This window comes from Silurus aristotelis (assembly GCF_946808225.1).
Source record: "Silurus aristotelis genome assembly, chromosome: 22".
Taxonomy (NCBI): Eukaryota; Metazoa; Chordata; class Actinopteri; order Siluriformes; family Siluridae; genus Silurus; species Silurus aristotelis.
Genome location: NC_139595.1, coordinates 8144466 through 8170412, shown reverse-complemented (window position 1 = coordinate 8170412; position 25947 = coordinate 8144466). Strand labels below are relative to the sequence as shown.

Genomic DNA, 25947 nt, shown 5'->3' with positions numbered 1-25947 from the left:
AATGTACAACACAAAGACCCATAGACAAACAGACACAGAGCTAAGTCAATTCCAACACTCTGCAACATGTTATTATGAAACAAAAGGTTTACAATTCTAACTTTTTTTTTACACTTGACAGGTAATCATATAACGATTTGCATTCTATTGATTTGTAAAAACCCATATTTTATTCATAAAAGAACATATCAATGATATCAAATTTGAGGAAATTGAGGAAACTATTTTAAGCATTAGGTCATTTTGAATATGAGGGGCTTCAACAAAATCTGAAAAATGTTGAAACAAGTAAAAAGAAACAGCTGCAGGAATATTTTTCATCTAATTTGGTTAATTAGCAACATGTCAATAACATGACTGGGTATAAAAAAAGTATCTTTGAGAGGCACTTAGAAGTAAAGATGGGCAGAGTTCCCCAATCTGTGAAAAACTGCATCTGCAAATTGTGGAACACATTCTGAATAAAGTTCCTAACATTTAAATAACTTCAAATTGTGAAGACTTTGAATATCTCATATACAATACAAAATCTCATCAGATTCTAAGAATATGGAGAAATCTCAGTGTGCAAGGGACAAGGACGAAAATCAATATTAAGTGCCTGTGATCTTTAGGCGCTCAGGCAGGAATGCATTAAAAACAGGCAAAATTCTGCAATGGAAATCACTGCATAGGTTCATTAACACTTCCAGACATCACTGTCTGTAAACACAGTTTGCTGTGTCATCCACAATTTCAGGTTAAAGCTCTATTGTGCAAAGAAGATGCCATATGTGAACATGATCCAGAAATGCATTCATCTTCTCGGGACCAAAAGTAATTTAAAATAGACTTCTTTTTGCAAACCATGGATGTCACATCTTCTAGCCTAAGAGGAGTTAGGACCATCTGGCTTATCATTATTGTTCAGTTCAAAGCCTGCATTTCTGATGGTATGGGGGCATTTTTGCCTATAGAATGGGCAGCTTGCACATCTGGAAAGACACCATCAATGCTTAAAAGTACGTATATACAGGTTTTTAAGCACCATATGCTTCCATCCAGATCAAATCTTTTTAATGGAAGGCCCTGCATATTACAGCAAGACAAGCTTAATTGCATAATGCATCTAGTAAAACAGCATGGCTTCTTAGTAGAAAAATCCAAGTGCTGCACTGGCATGCCTGCAGTCTTAACTATCACCAGTTGAAAACAATTAATCCATTATAAAACAAAAAATATGACAAAGAAATCCCAGGATCACTGAGTAGAAACAATCCTGTTTCAGACACAAATAGGACAATAATTCTCAGTTTTAGAAGATTGTTGTTAAAAGAAAATGGGATGCTAGACAGTGTAAAACATGGCTGTGTCTAAACTCTATTGTGACAAAATGCAGCCATCAAATTAAAAATTGGGCAATTTATTTCTGAAATTGATAGATTTCTGTCTTATGTTGGGAATAATATACAGTTTAGGTTTATGAGATTTGAAAATCATTGCATTCTGTTTTTATTTATATTCTACACAATGTCCCACCTTTTCTGGAATTGGAGTTGTATATTTTCTATTGTAAATGTGGTCCATGTAGTAAAGTGGGTTTTCCTCACCAAGGATACAACTCATTCTAGCAAAAATACATATCCTGCTGATTCCCATTTTATTCCATTATTGGTGTCAGATGTTTGGGTCTAACTTTGAGCTGTGAAACAATTTTGTGGCCTCATACAATAGAGAACATCAGACAACATATGGCCTCGGCGGGTCACTTAACTAACAGGTGACACACTTACCAGGGGTGAAATTTGGCACGACACTACTAAAGGCCAGCTGTAAGTAATAAATGCACAGCTACAAATAGCATGGAGAGTAATTCAGTCCTGTGATGGCAGCATCACACCGTGAATAATACACACAACATGCCACAAGTGGGGTTTTTCATCCATCTGCTTTTATGTAAATATATAATAAGGAGTAGGTGCTGGCTAACAAACATTCTATACATTACATGACAAAATATTGAAATAATCATTATGTGCAGTCTCTTCATTAATGTTTTTGGTTTTTGGCAATCCGTTCAGACAATTCACGTCAGTACCTGTTGAAAACACAATAATCCAACGAAGTCTACAGTGGGACCTTAGGACGCCCTATTAAACAGTTTCCGGAAATGTGGTTTAATTTTGTGAGCTTTTTTTGTATGGGCAAGTGAATGCCCCTTTTCACTGAAGGTTGTATATAATATACGTTAGTAACACTTTATTCAGAGGTAGTTTTGGCTATAGTAGATGGCATATAAATCAACTTAACAACTGGGTGCCCATTGCTTACTATTTCAGTGTTCCAGCACATAAGGCAATAGGTGTTCAAAGCGATATATGACACCATCATAAACCTTTCATGATAACTGACATAAATCTAAAGTATAAAAGCTTTTTTCAGCAAGTTTTCACCTGTTTTAAATAACGCATTACAAAAGAAAATTCTGAATAATGGAATCATTTAAAGGCTATTTTTGGACATATTTACTATTTTTTACAAATTACTTGTAAATGCTTGAAATAAACACATTTTTTTGCCAACTGAATGTCAATTCCATTTTGAAATTAATTACAATATATAAAAATAGGCATAATAAATCTCTATGTATTTGACATAGCACCCATGTAAAGTGATGCTTTCATTGACAAAAAGTTTTATGAGACTTCCCAAACTTAAATTACATCACCACAGCTGATGCCAATTGAAATAAGTCTTTATAATCGTCCTGGTAGGTTTTCATCAGTTGTCAAATAAACGGCTTATGTATGTGTTATGCAGCCAGATGAATTTTGCTCTAAAGTAAAATTGTTACACGCATTTTAATATTATTTTAATTCCAAAAAATTCCAAAAAGAGTACTGTAATGTAGTAAACCAGCTGCATCTTCGGCAATTGCATTATTCTGTCAGAGTTAAAGTAGATCCAGGGTCAATCGAAGGAACACTGGACATTATATGGAATGGTATTCCAGATCAGATGCCAGTTCAAAAGAATAGATTATAGATTTAGACACTTAGTAACACCTAGGGGGCAGTTAAGAGTCACAAATAAATGTAATGATTTTTTTGGGAGGTGAAAACTAAAGAACCCCAGATGAAAAACACAAAAAAACACAGGGACCCTGATTGTGTGATTTGGCAGTGATGCATCTTTATCACAAAAAAATTCTTAAATCCATTAATACAAAAAAATGTAATAAATAAGACTGCTGCATTGCTGACAAACAGATAATGGTCTCCAACATTCTAAATCCCAGTGTCAGTCCTTAGATAGTTTTATTTTTACAAGCACAACTAAGATTAATACCTTTAACTTGGTTAAATTCACCACCACAATTATGTAACTGTCTTTTTACACAATGGCTGGACAATCAGGCCTGTCGACTTTGTTGTTTCATTCTTTTAAAAACTGGCAAACATGCATTGCCTCAATACCTCCTTTCATTTATAGAGGCCAAGCTGGGTATATATTGTTAAAATCTAGGGTCAGGGTCAGGTATTAACTGGATGCAACATGCGTATTACTCCAGAAATGCGTAAACAATAAGATGACCCTTGAAGTATTTCATTTCTAATCATGAGAATTTTTGGTTTGCTAATAAGCTGTGATAAGGAAACAATTTTCTAAATAATCCTAATAAAAAATGAGCACAGCTGCCCAATAAAACACTTAACATTTTCAATCCTAACCCATTTTAAAACAAATGTTTTTTTATTTTATTTTGTAGTCGCAGAGTCATGTTCCTCAGTTTCTTTAGGTTCTCATGTCTCAGCATGTACTATGTTCGCAACAAAACTGAAGTTTCAGTAAAATCTTTAGTTCATTATGCTTGACTGAGTATTGTAATGTCAAGCAAGTGTGGGAAAATTATGATGTAATTGCTCACAGGATGAGTGGGGATACATGAAAGAAGTTCCTGGCACATATGGGCAACAATAAGCCTTCTGGTAAGGTACCAAATAATGAAGAGCAGATTTAACAAAAATGAATAAAAAAAGTACTTTGAAATGAAACTTTGAAATGAATGTGCATATTGCTCTTTCTTGGCACATTCTGATAAATTTGTATTTATTAGACTAAATATTTATATTTGTTAGAAGTCAATTAACAGCAATTAATTTGCATATGTAATCATATATTTTATATAATTTGTATACATAATATCACTGAAGTGTCATACAAATGGTATACTGTATTTTTTATTTTTTATATTAATTAGGTTTACTTATTCTATGCATAAACCCAAATTTATGGCTTTTGCCAAATCTTATAACAAATAACACCTGTGGCAACAATTTTAGAGTGTTGAGATTACAGATATTTAACCATTAACCTAAGAAGACACATAGTCAAGGTCAGTAACACACTGGGCTGATTCCATTCATATTTAAGATAATACCTCATACTATAGACTCTAGCTTAGAAACTCAAGTCGCTGAGATCATGGAAAGTGAAGATGATTAGTCTAGGAGATTCTCAAAGCAGTGGGGAAAGACATAGGAGCTCATCTGAACTCAGCTGAACATCATTATCTTTGGCTCTTGTGATGACTTACAGCAGTACATTACTATCACAACCTCACGCACAGTCTTTTCTTCAATTTTAGCTCTGACACTCACCAGCCAGGACAAAATGCATCAAGAACAAGAACAGTTTATCTAAATCTAGAGCTGAATGCCAGTTACACCAGATCAGACTGCTATTAAAATGCTGACTGGTCAGCACAGAAAACCCCTAGCATGAATCTTGGATAGAGAGACGGAGAGAGCCAGATAACTATAAGACAAGGTGTGAAATTCTCTATATACACTGCAAGTTGCCAAGTCATGAGATCCCTGTGTATGTGTTTGTGTGTCCTGAAATTTCTAAACCATGTACCGCAAAATGTGTGGCATTACCAGACAGTCATGTCTTAACATTAAATACTCTGTCTTATGGTAGCAAATGATCCCAGCTCCAACATAGACACCAACTGGACACAAAGATGTTACACTGCGAGTCATCTTAACAAGTAAAAACATATTAAATATATAGATTCAGATTTATTATGATTTTTTTATCGTTATTAATCACAATAAACAACATATAAGATAATTTAATCTATTTCTCAACACTGTTCTTTGTTTTAAGTGTATGTTTTTTTATTATTAAATTAGCTGATGATTGTGCTTTTTTTTTAAATAAAATAAGTAAAGAGATCAGCCACCAGAACAAGCATGAAATAGTACAAATGGCAAAAAATGGGTTGAAAAATATTTAGATTTAAATGCAATCTTATAATAGAAAATACAATATAAATTCGACTACACAAAAGATATTTCTAGTTGCTAAATTGTTATTTTATTGCAGCTGAATGCTAATAAATTTCACAGTGCATTAGGGTGAGGTTCTGTGGAAGAGCTTATGGCAGTAACTGAGAAAGGATATGTGAAAACAGCAGGATGACTCACACTTTCAAGTTCAGGCAAGCATCTAATTCACAGCATGGGTGTCATGTTAGATTAAGAATGGTGTTTAAAGCTCCAGCAAGCAATACCACATTTCAAATCACCCTATGACAATTCCTAGTTGATTCTATGCTATTTGTCTCCAACTTTTTTGTCACTCTGTCATTACAGTATACATGTTCTATAAATTATTTATTTTCCTTATCAATAACATATGTATTAAAGACGGCTGTTTATCCAAATCTAAATTTTCAGCTATACTGCAATACTGCTAAAAAGTCAAACGGTAAATATGACATTGCAACGACATATACAATTTAATTTTAAAGCCACATTACAAAAAAAGTACAGGATTGCAAGCAAATCAAACTCTTGGTTTATCAGCACAGTCTAGGCAGAACAAAGTTAGTCTAGTTAGTATCATTCTACGTTATCAATCATAGCCTGTTTCTCCAAAAACCTCTCTCTTTTGCATTTAAACCAAAGTTCACATTTTCGTCCTGCTCATCAAAGTTATATGTATGTAAGTGTTTTTTACTTCTTGGCAAAAGCTACATGTTGGGTTGTCAGCTAAAAAGAACATGTGTATATCTCATCTGCCTTTCACACCATTAGTGCTGACCTTTTAAAATATGACATACTGTAAGTTGAATTTGAATGAGCAACAGGAAATGAAAATGATTAGCATTTAAAGTAATCTGATATTCATGTCTAAAAGGGTACAATAAATTTACAGACTATAAAAAAACAGGAGATATAATACAGCAAAAAACTAGGTCAATGCTTTTTTCCCTAAAAGTGTAATTTGAGACTTTACTATTAAGTGTAATATGATTTTAAATGTACTTTATATGTAACTTCAGAACATGGCAATGCAGTATCTGTAGGTCATGCAGTGTTAAAGGAACATTGTTGACAAATCAGTACATAAAATGCAACTGATGTGAGTATAAAAGTCATCTTCAGAGCAAGCCTACATACTGGAACTGGGCCTAAAATGCTTGATCACACAGAGACTCCCTGCTCACTGCCAGTTCCTGTCTCTGATCTTCCCAGAGGGAGTGCGCGAGAAAACCAATCCAACCCATCCATCCTGGCCTCATCTCTTTTTTCTCTCTCTTTGGTTTATTTATTTCATCTTAGAACTATTGTCTCATACTTTTACAAGTCACTGTACCTCAGTTTGTGTATATTTCTCTCTCCTCTCAGCATCTCTTCCAGTTGGAGACCCATACGTAACTGCAAATGGATATTTGGATAAATCTGCGATACAACATGGCTCTGTTTTAAAAGATATAATGCATTACATCTGTTCCTTGCAGAAGATAGATTAGGAAGAAGAATACAAGGTAGTTGGAGGACTAAAAAAAACAAGGCATCAAGTAGTGAGTCAAGAAACTGAGCAAATTGATGCCGCTTCTAAATCATGACAGGATTTTTTAGTTTAATTTTCAATGTAAATTTGATGCCAGCAACAATTTAATGACGACTGGACACTATTTTAAATAAACAATGGAAATGAGGATGGATTTCATTTCATTAAACTGAAAAAGTAAAAAAAAAAAAGATATGAGCAATATTCCTGTTTCTTTTTACTACCTTGATCATCATTGTTGTAGCAATTTGTATCTGCAGTAGCTAGCTAAGGGATTGGGAAGTTTTGCAAGCTTCAGCTTTTAATTAAAATATATAAGAGTCTGTATTTGCAATTCAGAACATGTTTATTCACCATAAAAGTGAGTTATTTTAATGTTAAATTGAGCCAACACAAGAGTACCACTAGTAGTTGGGAAAAAGGAATTGGCCTGTGAGCGGTAAAGCTGAACGACTAGAAAGTTTAAATCCTGATGATGACAGCTATCTTTCAGTTAGGGTATTCTCACTTTGTGAGTGTAACAATATAAAACGCTCTCCTTAAAAACTTATGATCCTCAGAGGAATCTTAAAATTGCATAGGCTAATAAAATACAGCTCCTATTGATCAGTACATTTACTTTTCATACCTAAGTACATTCAGAAGTAAGTACAAGCATATTAACTGATACTGCTAGGACCTTGAGAAAGGCCCTTAATGCTCACCTTCTTAATTTTATAAATAAGATCATTATAATTGCCCTTTATCCAAAGGAATTATAATGATCTTATTTATAAAATTAAGAAGTTGAGCATTAAGGGCCTATCTCAAGGTCCTAGCAGTATCAACCTTTTTTTTAAATATCAACGAAAAAGTTACCATGTTTGGTGTTTGGAGGGAACACAGCATGAATCCACAGCACCCAATTCACTGTATTACAAAAGAATTATAATTACAAGCACTTGCTGTGCAGACACAATTAAAAACAGACCTCAGCGGTCTATCAAAAGGCTTATCTATGTCGTTTAGACTTTCACTGTCAACTGTATTGTTCAAAAGATTTTAAAGTACATTGAGTTTAAAACAGAACATTGAGCAGACCTAGCTTTATTCACTATTTAACTAACAAACAAATATTCCTATCTACAGACACAATTAATGTTTGAAACCAGCTGAGCCTTCTAGAGTTCATGAGCGCAGTTTCAGAAAATACTATACAAAATATGCAAATCTAAAATAATAAATTAATTAATAAATTGCGATAGGCCTTTGTGGTCTTGTTTTTTATTCAGTGTGCAGACAGGATCTGCCTTGGATTTTTTGACCAATGTTCTTGCTTTAGGCAGCTTACAACTTCTATCATGCAGCTCTCCCACCACCATACATAGTTTCAGGCACATAGAATATACTTATTTTAGAAAATTATGACTGTATATGCTATTTAGTGAGTGTAGATAATTGTTCTTATTATTTCTATTGTGGCATTAGCCCTTTAATATGTTTTCATTATTCAGCATCACTAATAATATTAATAATAATAAAAAATATTTTTACAATTTTGTTCAACAGGCAAATTCATTAAAAATAACTTTTATGTGATTAAAAGAAAAAAAAAAGCAGTAACAAAACATGTGTCCACTACACTGGCCTGTAAATTAATGCATGCTGCCTGAATAAACGGTTAAGTTGCATGCATATTTTAAAGAATTCGAAAACTAAGCTACTCTATATAGACAAATGTTTGTGCTTTTGTACATCCAATTCCACATTTAGTTCTCATTTGCTGTCATTGTAACCACCAGTCTTCTAGAAAGATGTTCCACTAGATTGTAGTGTTTTAGTAAAGTCAGGTGTAGGGAAAAAAAGGATGGAGTTCATATTCATCCCAATGGTGTTCAACAGAAATGTTTGGAGCTCTATAGAAGGCTACTCAAAATCTTCCACGTCAATCAATGTAAAGCATATTTTTTATGGAGCTTTCTTTGTGCACAGGGGCATATTGATGCTAGTACATAGTGATGTTGGGTCTTCTAGATTACGTAACGAGAAAATGTTAATGCTACTGCATCCAATAACATCTTATACATTTGTGTGCCTTCAATTTTGTGGTAACAATTTTCCTTGGAGCATTATAACCAGGCCAAGGCCTGAACCATAAGTAAACCACATTAATTTAAAAAAATAAAAATAAAAGAGTGATGGATTGATTTTGACACCAATATTTTATCAAACTGGAAAGAACCTATTTATCTTCGTGGCAGATTAAGTTACATTTGAAAAATAAAAAAAATATTTTTAAACAAGAGTTTTCACCTGTTGTCTTCTGCTTTTCTTATTCCTTCTCCCTTATTGACGTAACCCTCCTTTACTCTTGCTGGGTCTTCACACACACATAAAAAGTTCACTTTTTTGGTTGGTGAAGCTGTCTGATCTTTCTGATACGAGGCATTAAGAATTGCTCCCAGTCCATGAACCATGTAACCTTTCCATCCAAAAGTACACAAACTTACACACCCCATTACTACATTCCTCTTTCTCTGCCTGTGGCTATAATTCATGTGGAGCATCATGTTGTTACAAAGGGAATCTAGTTCTAGAAAACACACTCACCCACACAAACAATATGCTTTCTGGACAGGATTTGCACCAGTGTATTTTCTTTTTGGAACAAGTTTTGCTTTCTGTATAAAAGTATGTTAGCATGGGTGTGTTAGAGCAATACTTGAGAGAACCAAGGGCATTTGTGTGTTGTTTAGGTCAAAACAATAGCCGGAAGAAGATGATGACTGTCTCTTGTACTCAGTACAGACAGTGAAACATGATTCCTCAATACAGTCAGACCCCGACCTACGACCGCTCGGCTTACGATATTTTGGAGATACGACGGTCACCTCTGATTTAAAAAAAAAAAAGAAGAAAAAGAAAAAATGAAATATATATATTTATATATATCTCAGGGAATTACCTGTCATCTCAAATACTAAAAAAAAATATCTGAAGTTTTATATCAGTAAACTAATAAGAATAGAATATTAGTTGTTTTATAGTTTAATTATAGATAGGGACTTTCCTTGCACTTTGACAAGTTTTGGACTTAGGCATGTGGGATTGACAGTTAACATAAAACAAAAAATTATGAAGAATGAGGTGAATGTTTGTGTTTCTGATGTTCTGGCCATCTAATCCATGTATGGCAGTGTCACACATCGTGTTCCTGAGATAAACTCCAGATCCAATTGAACCTATACCAGGATTAAGCAGTTAATGAAGATGAATAAGTATGTAACAGTTTGTAAAAATTTTCAAGAAATAAAAACAAAAATGGAGCCTATAAGCAATTCCTACAAAGTTTAAAATAAATCTGTATAGATAAACAAAGTGAGTAAGAAATTGATAAAAAAAAAAAATCATAAATAACCTTGGGACCTTTTCTGTAGGCCACCATGCTGTAGAACTGTAGTTTTAGATACATAAAGTGAGTGTGAGGGTTGAGGATAGTAGTAATATCATTACTTACAAATGCATAATTATGAAATTAAGCAAACATTTACTCATATGTGTTCCTATCACTGTGGCATGAGATTGGCTTGGCTGTGCTGAGATGTATTGGGGTTGCTGGTGTGAAAATAGCCTCATTGTGGACTGCAGAGTTGAAGCCCTGCCTGAACCAGGAACAAAGGCCCTCCTGTGAGTGGGGTGTGGGAAACAGTAGGAGAGAATCCCTACGCCCAGCCTGAGAATGTGCACTCTACATGAATTAACTGAATAGGGGAATATTATTCACATGTTCTCATACCAGTCTACAACACTACATACTTAGCATCATTAACACAGAATTGATGTACTATTAGCCAGTTAATCATGCAAATAAACAGCGAGAAAATTTCAGTGACAGATTTAATCATCTCTGTGTGTTACCATATGGATGATGCAGTATTACTTTAATTATGAGAGAGAAGGTTTTTCCACATATTCATATATACAGTATATTCATATATACAGTTTGAAAGTTCAATAGCTGAACATAAGAGAGAGAGAGAGAGAGAGAGAGAGAGAGAGAGAGAGAGAGAGAGAGAGAGAGAGAGAGAGAGAGAGAGAATTGCATATACAACGTAAAATAATATAAAATAAGAATGCATATGTAAATATTTAATATATTAATTAAATATGACATTTTAGTGGGTATGATATACTACCTTGACATCTACAATGCCATGTGTGGAATTTACTTAATGTTTATGTAAATATGATGCCTGTGTCTGGGGGAAAAGTGATTTATACCATAATGTGCCTGAGCCTGTCTATTTTTGTATCAAGAATCTCAGAGCTTGATAGGAAAATTATCAGTATGTCTTACTCCATCGCATATACTACAGATAAAAGAAAATAATTGTGCACCAACTTCATACTTGAAAGTATTCAGAATAAGTCAGTGACTGGCAGAAGTCAAAGCCAATCAGGAGAGGAGTTTGAGTGTAAACAGAGTAAATGGTAATGAGAGAGTGTTCGGGGCAGATGGAGTTTTTCGTTCTTTTGTTGCTAAATTGGTAATTTATTTATTTGTTGTGCAACTTGGCACAAAGCAAGTGAATTAAAGTTGATAATCCTCAGTAAGCACATTAAAGTTATGTTCATATTGTACACAAATAAAATACACCTGCCAAAAATGTGTACTTAAATGTAAGAGAAAGAGGAATGTTAAAAAGGGAATTCATTTCTGATGACTGTTCATTTTACATCTGCCTCCTCTAATTCTGCTTCGCCTCTAAGTCCAAGTGTGCACAGCTGGATTTTTGACATTATTATATACTGAACTTTGAAGAATTGATTATTAGTAAAGGACATTTAACTGTTTAATACACCAGCAGTATAAACATTTGTACATACATATTTTTCTTTTAGAATTCGGTAAGCGGGAGGCTAACAAGCTAATAGCAAAAATAACATAAAACTAATAAAAATGTATAGAGTGAAAAAGCAACATAAGAAACACAGCTGGTTGGCTAAGGTAAGTTTCCCTTCAGAAAAATGCCATACAATGACAATACATGACAACAGTTCAGCTATTCATAAGCACTGTGGCTTTATCAGGTATCTGCAGCAAAAAAGACAAGTTCTTGTTAAGAGTTTTTACAGACTCAGTATCTGTATCTGTTACAGACACACTGATATGCATGTAGTTTACTGTATTCTCTTAATACTAGTAAAATTATTTAATGAGGAGAAATACTTGTTCTATATTACATACTTTCATACTAAAAGTTCTGGTACTAAAGGTGTATTATACTTGTCACATGTACTGTACCAAACAGTAAAATTCCTTTTTTGCATATTCCAGCAATGTTACAAAACTGGGGTCAGAGTGCAAGGTTAGCCATGATTCAGTGACCCTGAAGAATAGAGGGCTAAGAGTGGCATACTCTTGGTGATGATTGGGCTTGAACCCTTGAACATCCAATCAGCAACTCAAAGCCTTAACCACTGAGCTACCACTACCCCAAAGCATTGATTTAGAGCACAGTCATGAGATAACACAGCAGTGAAAGAGCTCAGAAGCACCTATATATAAGTATTTTCGGCAAGGTAGCTTTTAAAACAATTTTCAATCAAGTTCAACAATCTGACGTCATATAAGCAAATTAGCTGTGCTAAGGAAATCAGAATTTTTCAGAATCTTAGGACCTTACTACCGCACCAATAATTTTTTTTAAATTTCTGGTTGTACATACAGTACATGTTCTTACGTAGGTAAAATTAGTTGATGGGATGTGTTTTGTATATGTTTCTAGCATCACCCGTATCAACCGGCGGAAATAGAGGGCTCGCCGTTGAATATGGGGCCAGTGCCGAGCAAAGGACTCCCAGCCCCCTCCAAAATGTTGCTTGAGGTTTGGATCGTTGTCAAGGGCCACAGCCATAAATTAGCGTTGTTTGTTGACTCTCGGGCTTAATTTTTGGTTTGCCAACTGGGCATTAAGTCCGAACCACTCCCTGCACCACTCCTAATCTATGCCTTTGACGGCCACGTTCTCCATTGGGTCACCCACCACACCAAGCCCCTCCTCGTCTCCACCGCTGAACAACATTGTGAATGGTTATCATTTCTCACCATCCCGTCACCACGAGCACCTGCCATGTTCGGTTTCCCGTAGTTGCATAGGAGACATAACCCTCACTTGGACTGGACCAGTGGCCGGGTGTTGGAATGGGGAATCTTGTGTCAAGCCAGCTGTCTCACCTCAATCCCTCCGATCCCAACTCATTCTGGGATGGAATCTCCCTCAGATCTCAGTTCTGTTCGTGCGGAGTACCATGATCTGGGCACTGTCTTCAGTAAAGCCAGGGCCTTATCACTACCTCCCCACCGTCCGTATGACGTCTATTGACCTATTGCCGGGGTCGCCTCTACCACCTGACTGGTCCTAAAAATGAGGCTATGACTGATTACATCCGGAAGCCACTGACAACCGCCTCCATCCATGTGCCTTCTTCTCATGCCGAATAAATCCCGCGGAACAGAACTACTCCACCGGGGGCAGCGAGCTACTGGCAGTCAAGCTGGCGCTTGAGGAATGGCGGCATTGGTTAGAGGGTGCCAAATACACGGAGTATCTACGAGTATCTACGTTCTCAGGTCCCCCAGTGGTGCCACAGCTCTCAACTTTTCTGCCATTCAGGTACCCCTCACACCTTAGCCCTCCTGCAGCAACGTTTTTGATGGCCCACTATTAAGGAAGATGTTTGCCAGCTTCTGGCCTCCTGTCCTATTTGCACCCAGCACAAGAGCCACAGAATCTCCCCGGCGGGTCTCCTCTGTCCACTTCCCATTCCTAATCAACCATGGTCCCATATAGCCTTAGATTTTGTTACCGGTCTACAGTTGGCCATACCACCATTCTTTCAGTAATAGATCGGTTTTTCAAGATGGCCACTTTATACCTCTTCCAAAATTGCCCTTGGCCAAGGAGACTGCCCAGCTCCTGCTACACCATGTTTTTCAACTCCATGGTCTTCCAAGTAATATAGTCTTGGATCGGGGCCCACAGTTTACTGCACCTTCTGGGTGTCTCAGTCAGCTTATCTTTCTTATCTTTCGAGTTTTACCCGCACACTAACTGGCAAAACCAAGACCTGGAGACAGCCCTTTGCATCCTTTGCACCGATGACAACGCCTTGTGGGCTTCACAATTGATATGGGCTGAATATGCCCACAATACTCTGCCGTGCTCATCCACCGGCCTCTCCCCTTTCCAGGCCGCTAATGGTTACCACCCACCCATTTTTTCCTTCTAAGAAGTTAAGGCCTCTGTACCATCATCAGGTTGCAGGTTCCGTTTCCAGGATAGAGCAAACTTGCAATATATGCATCTCACTTCTATAATTTACACCTAACTAGATAGTTAAAGATAAAATATAAAGATAAAATGTTTGACCAGATTACAGGCCTTGAATACATGTTTAACGTTGTTTAATGGACACCCATTTAGAAAGTATGTCACAGTTTCTAGATCAAGATGCAACACAACCTAACTACAGAAAGATAAAACCTAGTTGTTTGTTTTACTGTTTTCCAAAAATTATTCACTGCTTTTGTGTTATTTTTGACAGCTTCTGTCCCTTATGACAGTGATGTGCCTCACTGAAAGTTATCTGCATCAACATCTTGTTTCTGCCAGCTTTCATGTGACACACATGTTTGTGTGGGTGTTGTTTAAGTGTTTGTCACACAGGATGCGGAACATTTTTATCTGCTTACATCAGTCCATTTGCTTACCATTCGCACATCTGATATTGAAAAAAACACAGAGACAGGGAGAAGGTAGTCTCATAAGCTCCTCACAGGATATTTGGGTTTCTGCAGATCCCAATATTTGCCCCACAATCCCTTATTCTATCTATGCATTTGTTTGACCTTGCATATATTAACTCTAACATACTCACAAACACACAGAGAAAGGAATGCCCTAGTGTTTACACAAATACATGCTTGTACTTTTAGCAGCTAAACAAATACTGTATGTAATGTATGAATGTATAAAAATGTAAATACATCCTGGGCCACAGTTACTGATTCTCTGGGTGTGTGTATAGGTGCATGCATACTTTAAAAACCAACATCAGACTACATAGAAAAGTTTAATCTCAACAAAAGGCAAGTTGCAGAGTGTTACATGATCCAGAACCTGTCTATATATACAAACACAATTATAACACATTCATAGAGAGATAGGTACGAGATATATGTGTAGTTTGCATTGATGATAAGGCTTACACAGGGTTATCAGTTAAATTTTTTTCCTCTAAGGCAAACCACAAACCACTCTGAATGACTGCTATGAGAGTAACATTGTACAAAGACATTGTACATGTCTAAAATCTTCAAAATTTTAACTAATAATATTACCCCAAAAAAAAGCATTCTGTTAACAGAAGTTTAGCTTAGTTCAGCTGAACGTGTCTGCATTTCCCATTTCCCACTAATAATTGTACAATATAATCTAACAGAAAAAAAAATAATTTGATGTTTAATGATCATAAATTGCTGCATAAAAATTCTTCACTGTGCAAAATAGGAAAGAATAATCACAAACCAATGTTTGAACTGTACAATAGGTTAAGAGGTTTTGGTGAGGGGTTGGGCTGAGCTACATAGCTTTTCTAACAGTATAATCCTTACAAAATCCAATGGAATTATTATCACATCGGATTCCAGTCTCCCTAATCTGTCTCCAAAGTGTCTGTGTGCAGGAAAAATTATAAACATGGGCTAGTGAAATGCTTACATGACATCATTTGTACATGTTCAGCATTACCTCTCTCTCTCTCTCTCTCTCTCTCTCTCTCTCTGTTTGGTTGTTTGCTAAGATTGTGGGTGCTGCCATGGAAATAGACTTCAAAATGGCATTATTTTGGCTCAGAAACGAATAAATGAAGAATATATGGCATAACAAGAAGCTAAAAAAAGAAAGATAGGAAAAATGTTTTCATTATTTTTAAGTAGCGAAGCCAGACGTTTCAGAAGCAGACAAGTATTTGTGACCTAACAGCATTGGCTCAAGGAGGATTCCACTTGAAAGCATTAAATTAGTATTTCTCAGCTCTTATGAGCATTATATAAAGCAATAATGTGGTCTCCTTAACATTCGAACAAGACATTAAATCATAAAGTATGAACATGCTTGTATAAGCACAATGAAAACAGACAAACCAAGCTTTATAACAATTGTTTTCTAACAACTCTGTTTATAACTAAAATAATGTATTTATATATATATATATATATATATATATATATATATATATATATATATATATATATATATATATATATATATATATATAAAGATATATATATATATATATATATATATATATATATATATATATATATATATATATATATATATATATATATATATATATGTGTCATATTTGTATAGATATTGGTTAATAGATAGTTAGATAGCTAAAATTCCTGCTTGTTTAGGAGCTAGCTTTAACACATTATAATACGGAAATAATGAATTATTTAGCTTCCTGTTCACTATTTGCTTTACATCACATATAATTGATTAGGGCGCTATATGTCAAATAAAACAAACATTGTAATTCAGCTAAAGAAAATAGTCGCTGTATATTGCCTGTTGAGAGCTTAATAATTACATATACAGTAGCCTAATATCACTTTTAGACCCATTAGACACTTTCCGAAATCACTAAAAAGTTGGTATTTTGGAAGATTTGCTTTAAATTTATAATTTAAACAATGGATCATAAAAAGTAATACAGTATATGGATTTTTCTAAATATTTAAATGACAATATTTTTCTATGGCAAATAATATTACCTATTATAAAAGAAATATGCTTTTCCTGAGAGAGAGACTCAGGACCTTGTTTACCATTAGTCAATTCATAAATGTGTTTGATCTGAATATTAGCACATCTATATAGCTTAACCTTGCACGGTTCATGGTTATGGTTCATGGTGGTTCATGGTTATGGTGCCTTTTTTCCTTATCTAGTTAACTGTGTTTTTTTTCATTGTCTTTGTTCTGTATATTTTCTTGCATAACTTGACAGTGGTTATATAAGAAAAACGCCAGTGCAATGCATGAAGAATTGTCTTATAGTCTCACTGCAGCACCATCACTTGAAAATCCAAAATTTACCATTGAGTTGGGGTGAAATTCAAGGTTTTGATGAAAGAAATGTAGAAAAAAAATGCGGTATTTCAAAAATACATACATACATTCATACATATGTAATATGCATTCACATAACTCCAGTTGGATTGGTGTCATGTAAAGTTTGTCATTTATTTTAAATGCTATAAATAGGTATATTCCTTCTATGTGTATTTTACACTCATGGTTCATAGTTGCTTGGATTAAAACCAGGTATCAAAACTTAAACTAAACATCTCTAGCAGTGAAACCTAAAAAAGTCATTATAAAGCAATTAGCAGTTTACTCTGGGCGATAGAAACGATTCTTTCATAATAAACACTGCATTCCTTCGTTCTATCTGTTATCCAACAGTCAAGTGCATATTTCTAAGAGTAGCCAAGACAAACACACACATTCTCCTCTCTTTTTATCTCACATTTTTTCTCTACTTGAATCGTTCCTTGTGTTTCTCAAGTCATTCTGTATATTTTTTGCTACCTCCAGTCTCTATCATTTACCTTCTGTCTTTAGTCTGACCTTTTATTTCCTCTCATTTGTGTTATTTTTTTTTATTAGTTTCCATGGATAAAATGAAATTAAAACCAACAAATGATATAACAGTTGCTTTTGTGACGTTTGAGATTGAGAGCTCAGTAGAATCCAGCAGGTGAGACTCACCTTTCCACTACATCGTTTCCGCTCCAGCAGGTGGGTTCATCACGCACAACCTCTCCTTCACACAGCATCTCCGGCACTGCAGCAAAAAATGCCTTGTAGCGTACAATATATTTCAGGAACTCCCTAAAAAAGAGTCATAAAGCAAAGGCATCCACACACACACACATATACACAGTAAGAGTGAGCCAGAGAGAGAGAAAGAGAGAGAGAGAGAGAGAGAGAGAGAGAGAGAGAGAGAGAGAGAGAGAGAGAGAGAGAGAGAGCAGCAGAATTTAATATAAGATATATACTTTTTTTAACTGATACATAAACTATAATCAAAAGTTAAAATAACTTTGGTTATTTTATCGTTGTTTATTTGACCACATGACATTTTTCAATGAAGAGGGCCCAAGACTTAAAAGCACATTTTTAGGGGAAAATCATTTAATTTAATAATTTAATTCATTTAAAACTCTATAAATAAAAAAAACAAAAAATAAAATTGTAGAAGCTGATGTAAGCTACAACTGTGCAAATCTAATTGTACAAAAATGTATCAGCAGCAGAACTGGACATTGGAGTTAAATTTAAAATCGAATCTAATGTAGAAACAACAAATGCACAACTTACACAAGAATAAACAGGGGTATTAACACATACATGCACATACACACATTTGTCTTAGTATCTTCGTGAGGCATTTCCACTGACAGAATTCTAAAAGACAATTAGAGATAAATCCAAAAGTAAAAGAAAAACATTTACACCCGAATTTAAATGAAACACGAGGATTTGCTAATTATTAGAGGGTCCTGAAAAATGAGGGACTCACATGCTGAATGATGGATGAGTTATGGCATATTAGAATCATGTGATATCCAGAGGTGATTGGGTGCTAACTGATTTAATACAGGCAGCACTAATGGAAAAATAGTTCTATTAATTTTAAGTGGATACATGTACAATATAACACACCATATAAAGAAAAACATTTAGATTATACATGTAAAATTTTATTGTGTGTGTGTGTGTGTGTGTGTGTGTGTGTGTGTGTGTGTGTGTGTGTGTGTGTGTGTGTGTGAAAGAGAGAGAGAGAGACAGTGTGTGAGTGTGTGTTCTTACCAAGCAATCTGATTTAGACTTCTGTCTTTATTGTGTTTGGTTGATTTCAGAGGGAACAAGCTGATCAGACCACCACACAAGTTTATGGAGCAGTCCAGGGGGAGAATGAAGCAAGCAGGAAAAATGTGAGTTGTGAGAAAACAAAAAATTATAGAAAGAGAAGGGGATAAAAAAAAAATGAATAAAAATCATAATCCTGTGGGACAACATGAGTCAGACATGCACATGCAAATTCAAGTCTATTGCCATTTTGCTGACCAAACTGAACACATCTGGAGGAAACAGTAACACCAGTTCTGTAACTTTATCTATCTCTCTCTCACTTTCATCTTTTTGCTTTTTGTTATCAATGGTTATAAGGTTCAAGGTGCAATTAAAATAAGAAACAAATCAATAGTTTTCCAAATGGCTACACCTCTACAGTTTTGTATATTAAAACAAAATGTCATTAATGTAATAAGTGCCACAAACAGAATAGAAAAAAAATAGAAAAACCAAAAAGGAAATGTGTTGGTGTCCATTTTTGTAAGCGAAATAAAGAAAGAAAGATATAGCTATTTAGTTATACACATTTATTAGTTTTACTGTTTTTTTGTGCATTTTTGTCCATAATTCATTTTGTTCTGTAATTATAATTAGTTCTAACTAGTTAGTTAGTTTGGTAATTGACACAATTTACTGACACAGCACACAGAATCTTGAGTTGCAGTTTTATTTATTATTAATACTTATAAAAACTTATAATTATAAAAACATACTCATTGTTTATTAGTTATGAGATTATTTGCCTCATTTCTTCAGAGGATTTAGCCTACCACAAATGTAAATCCTCAACTGAGACACCCTGCTGTTGCAATGCATCCCCATGAATGAAATCCTAAAATTACTTCTGGCTGAATTGAGCTTTATGCAAATTACAAGGGGGATAAATGTGGCATTCACCAGTCATGACTGTGAATCCAAATATTGGCACAAAGTTATATAGAAACATGAGCACACATTATTTATCATTGTATAATAATAATAATAATAATAATAATAATAATAATGATTAAATATATAATGTGTATATGATGTATAATAATATTTCTGCTATATTCTCTCTTGTTTTCAATTGTATATATGCTGTCATTTATTTTCATTTTAATATAAAACATCAGGTGCATGTGTTTGTTATTTTGGAATATTCTCATCTCGGAAAAAAAGCATTCACTAAGCCCAGGTAAACATATTGTAACTGAGGTTTTATTATTTAAATAAATAAACTGATAATGGAAGTAGCTACAGTTTTTTGTGTTTTAGTCTGGTTTAGAGTTTAAAAGGTTAAAAGTCCATGCTCTCCAAATGCTTTGCTGTACCTCTTGCTGTGTTTTTTTGTGTGTGTTTCACTTGTCTATTTGTTCTTACTGCTTTGTTCTACTTTATTGTACTTCTCTCTACACATACTTAGATTAAATTCTGCCAAATCACGGATGAAATGAATATACTCAATGAAATACTGTAGACATGTCATATTTGACCTAATTCTACTATTCAGATAGGGCACTTTTCTACAAAGTGTATGTGAAATCTATTTTTGCCTCATTGGTCAAACTGTTTTCTCACTGGCTTCTGCTGAGGGGATAAAAAAGAATCCAAACAGGAAGTGCCTCTTCCCTCTCCTGCTGATGTGATGCTTTTATTCAGGCTTCGAACAAGCCCCGGTGCCAAGTACAACACACTGCCTGCCAGCTTGGTGCAATATGGATCTGCAGTACTGCCACTCTAACAGAGACTGCCACTGTATGTGTGTCTAGTGTTTGCAAAATATCAAGGGCCTTGGTAAATTTCCATATTTACATTGGTGTGGTTCACTTCCTAGGTCACTTATATTGATGAAGACTGAGAGCCAGCAATGTGAGACATTTATTCACTGACTGGCACAGATATTGCTATTATTATAGAAAAAAATTCAAGTTCAAATTCAGATGTTGCCTGAGGTGAGATTGCATTTTGGATCCATTAAATAAAAAAAAAAAAAAAAAAAATATATATATATATATATATATATATATATATATATATATATATATATATATATATATATATATATATAAATAAAGTTTGGAATTTTTTAATTTCCCCCAAAAACAGATAAAATCTCATTTAAAGGGGTATTATTGCAGTCATATACTTATTTAAGGGATATAAATGTTTTGTTAAATTTGCCCTAACTACCTTTAAAGGATTTATTTATAGGTTATATATTAAATGAAAAAATGACTGGTGTTGTGTGCATGAAAATGACTCAATAGCTTAAAGTTATCTTTTTTTAAATTCTTAGACTTGCATTAGTATGGACAATGTAAGAATAGACACGGTTTTATAATGGCTGTCTAACCTGCGTAGGTGAGACAGTCTTCCCAGCTGCTTCATGACAGGGTCTGACTGGTTGGTTGAGGGTTCTGGGGCAAGTGTTATTGCAGGAATCATCTTAGCAGTGGTGGGGTGAGCACTTTGGTTCGCAGACACGGATGGGCCACACACTTTATCCACCTAGAGAAATAAAACATATATGTGTAGTATATTTTGGTGGACGCCTCATTATAAGAGTGAATAATAAAGTAAGTTTGCAAAATATGTGTTGCAGCTGGGAAAACCTAGGAAAATGAAACTTTTGGTTACCCCAAAGATGAAAAGTAAGAAATTTTGATTAAGAGATTCTGCACATTTAAACTTTTACTCATATTTCATCGCTAATTTTTATAATTTTTTCTGTATTTAATTTAAGGCATGATAAGTAAAAATAGCCACGCATGTGTTTTGGCAACCTCCAAATGGGATTTTAGATGGTTTGCCATCCTTGTACAAAACCTGGCTATTGTCACCCTGTTAACAAGTTGTCTGAGGTACAGTATGGATCTCTCCTCCAGTTAGTCTCATGGTTGCTTCTCTACCTTTTTATTTGCTCAGTGACTAAGTGGATAGCCTCCTTTGGGTAGAGTCACATTCTTTTTTTTTTTTTTTTTTTTTTTTTTTTTTTTGGGGGGGGGGGGGGGGTGTTCCATTTAGCAGAATGTTTCTGTTTTTTTTTTAGACAAACTCTTATTGATACTTATTCCAGAACCTTGCCCTGGGTTTCTGTTGATACCTCCTGAGCCATCATGAATATGCTTGTTTAGATTTTTTCTCTGTCAAGCTTCTTCACCCCATGAGGAATAGTTTCCCTTTCATGATAGACTTTTTCAACAAATCATGTGATGAAAACTAGTATCTGTATCAGAACTAATTTAACAGCAATGGGGCCCGAATGCTGTACCAGAATACTATTGGGAGAAAAAAGTCAGATAAAACTTTTTCTTATTAATGCTTGGATATTGGTCATTTAGACATCCATTGCTAATGGATCCATCTATTGCATATTTATCTTCACTATCTCCCATTTGTTGAACATGCAATACATGTTTACCAGCATCACATGTAATAATCCATGTTAATTGCATCACTGATTATTTGTGAAGTATTTGAAAACTACCTATCTAAAATCATTCAAATCAATATCAATAAATTTTTTAAATAATATGTGGCAATGCATATTTCATCTATTTAAGACTGTTTCTATTCACTGCCAAGAAGCCACATGCAACTACAAATATATCAGCAACTTTTAAATCAGTTTTTTACCACCCAAATCCCCTCTCCCCCAAGCTCCCAAACCTTTGGTCCCATGATCACCATGCAGAAGGCATTACAGATCTGTGAGAAACACTAGTATGTTTTGGAATACTTTTGCATTATGTTTCTTGGCAGAGTCTTGCCAACTGGAATTTGAGAGATGAATCATCAAGACAGCAAGAGTTCAAGCTCAGGTGACAGTGGTTAGATATATCAAGATAGATAGTCTCTAGAAATTACTAGCTCAGACACACTAATAGAATTATATCTAACAATGTGTTCACACACACACACACACACACACACACACACCCACACCCACACCCACACACACATTATAAAGTATTGCATCATCAAAAAACAGACCATAAACTACCAAATGACCTTGCAATGTAAAGAAAAGCTAGCATGTGGCAAAAAGACTGGAGCTATGCATGATCCTTAATCATTCCTCTTTTGGAATTTTTTTCTTTCTTTATAAGCAAGTTTTTCACACACACCACATTTGAGATATGGGTTTTCTATACCCAAACGAATTTAACAGTAATTTCCATTACCTTTGCCTAAGGGAAAGCCTTTTGGATTTTGTTACTTTTTACAGTTATTAATCATTATGTAATCCTCCTAGGAGATTCAGCAGCTTCAAACTACATGAACATGTTAAAACCTGGTCAGCAGGTTTTAACATGTTTAGCATTTAACAATGCTAAAGTACAAAGGAAGGAAAATAACATGATTTTGCTATTGCACACTAAATATTGCATCACACAAACAAGAAGTGTTGTAAAATTACATTATAGTTCATGCAATATGGACCAAAGATTGCATTTGTGTTAAGTGATGGACCTTAGCCACATACATATAACAGTAATTTCATAGTACCAATTGACAAGGAAATTAGGCTTATAAAATAAGCTTTTCATAGATTTTATACTAAATTGGCCACCATTATCTTAGATAGTCCTTAATCATACATTCATTGTTAGTGTATTAAACAGTGCTGTAATGAGGAAGCAGTATGTGATTATGCTAAACCAGAACGTGTGTATTGTTTTAAAACAACATTATGAGGCTTTAGCAGAAAGCGTTTTTCACTAATCAAATCTTTGACTCTGTTTAATTTAATTACCAACAACTTCATTAACCCTCTAGAAATGTCATGTCGATCCACAGTACAGCACACTGGGGTTCTCAAAGTTAGCTAATGCCAACCTTGGTGCTCTGACCCATCAGACAATGCTGGGAAAAATGTTTACTCTTACCTGTTATAGGACAGTACAGACAGTATACACAAGTGCATATTGATTAATAAACAATACACACACACACACACACACACACACACACACACACACACACACACACACACACACACACACACACACACACACACACACACACTAATACAGCTATGATCAATACAATCTCATCTGACTGAAAGCTTTCAGACGCATAAAAAGACCACCAATCTTTCAGACACAATGTCTGTTTGGACAAGCACATAAACTATAACTTCATTACAATCAATTTATCTATACTGAAAGGAGAATTAGGGTTAGGAAATTAGGGTTGTTCATTAGATTTTATGTTCCCTGATATCCCAGAAACTCAAGTATGATGTCATATAATCTGAAGAGAAAAGACTATTATTAAACGTCTTAATAGGTATTTAAAATTACATTTGGAAAAGCTATGAAAAAAAAATAAATAAATACATTGTTTGTACTCAGCAAAAAGCCTTATAATGGACATTTTTTTTACTTTATTGCTCTACATTAAATATGTTTGTCAATCACAAGTAAAGTTTTTAATGTTATAAATCCCTGCAAAAGGGCACGATTGTATTTGAAGATTTCATTCAAATTCCACTAATATGCCCTGCTTACTTGAAATGTAATATATTTATATGGCGACAGTATTTAAAGATCAAAAATAAATAAATACAGATATACAAAAACAAAACTACTGTGAAGTGTTAAATCACAGGTCTTTTACAAACATACCAGAAAATCAATCCTAGTGTAAAAAAAAAACAATTAAGCTGCCAAAGGTTGACATGACATTCTTGCTGTGTGAGATGTTCAGCAAAGGGAAGCAGCATTGCTAGCAAAGATATTGAGTAGATATTTCAACATATTTTACACAGATACATAAACAGTAGTAGTGTTGCAACTTTTTAAAAAATAAATAGCTTTTAACTGCTATAAAATCTGTACAATGTAAAGTCACACTAAAATGTAATGATCAAAAGTATACAATATACAGTATTATGCAAGAAGGTTACTGCTATAACTGTTTGAGAGCTCATTTTGGCAAGCAACTAATGTTTTAGGGTGCTTAATATTGCAGGTATGTATAAGCATTTCATATCATTTTACTCGAGATTAGTCCTATGCATGATTTTACACATACAAATATTTATTTTCATGCTGCAACTATAAATGCAGTACACATATTCTGACATAAAATTTACTAAAGATTAGTTAAAAGCTAGTTGTACTTTTGTATTTTTTTTTGTTTATTTCTTACACTTTCAGATATAAAGCTCAGAATACAATCAAAAACATACAATCTTGCTTCTCAGCCCTAAGTAGGTTCCCAAAAAAACATCTACAGTATCCCTTGGAGATGTTTCAAATGAGAATAATAAAAAAATAGACTTAAACATCCTGTTGACCTCCATGACATATGACCCTATATATAACTTTCATGATGTATTACAATTTGAAAACTGTCCAGCCTGATGAGCAAGATGCAGTGAGTGATAGCAAAATATGACTGTGTAGGACAGTATTTTGTGCTTTGCATAGTTTATTGCAATTTAAAGTCTTCACTGTTTTAAGTACATGAATCTATTTTCCAAAAGCATGTGGCCACTCTTTAAACTTTGTGTTTAGATGTATTTTTTTGAGCTACTTGCAGAAAACATTACTTTAAGCAACACTAAAATATTGTTCTAAAACTAGACAACCCATTAAGAGCATTTAAACATTTGACAATTTTATATATACACTGCAATTTAGAGTAACCTTATTAACTACTGGAATAGTGCTACTGGCATTAAAAGGAGAGATGAACCTGCAGAAACCAGAGAAAACCCACATCAAAACCAGAGGAAACCCACATCAAAACACTTCAGGCAATGGATTGCAACATGCTTCACCACCAATACTATTTTATTTATGGTTAATTTGTTCTAATTAAATCTTTACATCCTTTTAAAAATGTACTTTCCACAAGGCATTCGAAATATTTTTTACTTTCTTACAAGTTGGTCACACCCTATGCTGCTGTGGTCATTAATTTACATAAAACTACAAACATGCAGAGAAATTGTTCCATGTAAAAGAAAGAGCCCTTCAGTCCGGTGAGCAGATTAGCCGAAGGCATATGTTATCACTAGGGTCTACACAACACAAATCAAGAACCCTAACCCTCTCATCTTAAAGACCGCAATCATCCTGCAGTTTTTTTTTTTTTTTATACCTAGGCCGGTCTAACACTCTGTTTTTAAGATACCA

General features: G+C 34.5%; 1 protein-coding gene across 2 annotated transcripts in view; it reads right to left on the bottom strand.

Moving 5' to 3' along the window:
* gpc5c (glypican 5c) overlaps positions 1 to 25947 on the bottom strand; it is an 83875-nt gene that overhangs the window by 8309 nt on the left and 49619 nt on the right. Inside the window, exons 4-6 of one of the 2 annotated variants that reach the window (XM_083525786.1) lie at positions 21153 to 21307; positions 18773 to 18832; positions 17669 to 17791 (exon numbers count right to left, since the gene is read on the bottom strand). In XM_083525786.1, the coding sequence (XP_083381912.1) occupies positions 17669 to 17791; positions 18773 to 18832; positions 21153 to 21307 (338 nt within the window). The remainder of the gene's footprint in view (positions 1 to 17668; positions 17792 to 18772; positions 18833 to 21152; positions 21308 to 25947) is intronic. The other variant, XM_083525787.1, reaches the window with a different exon arrangement.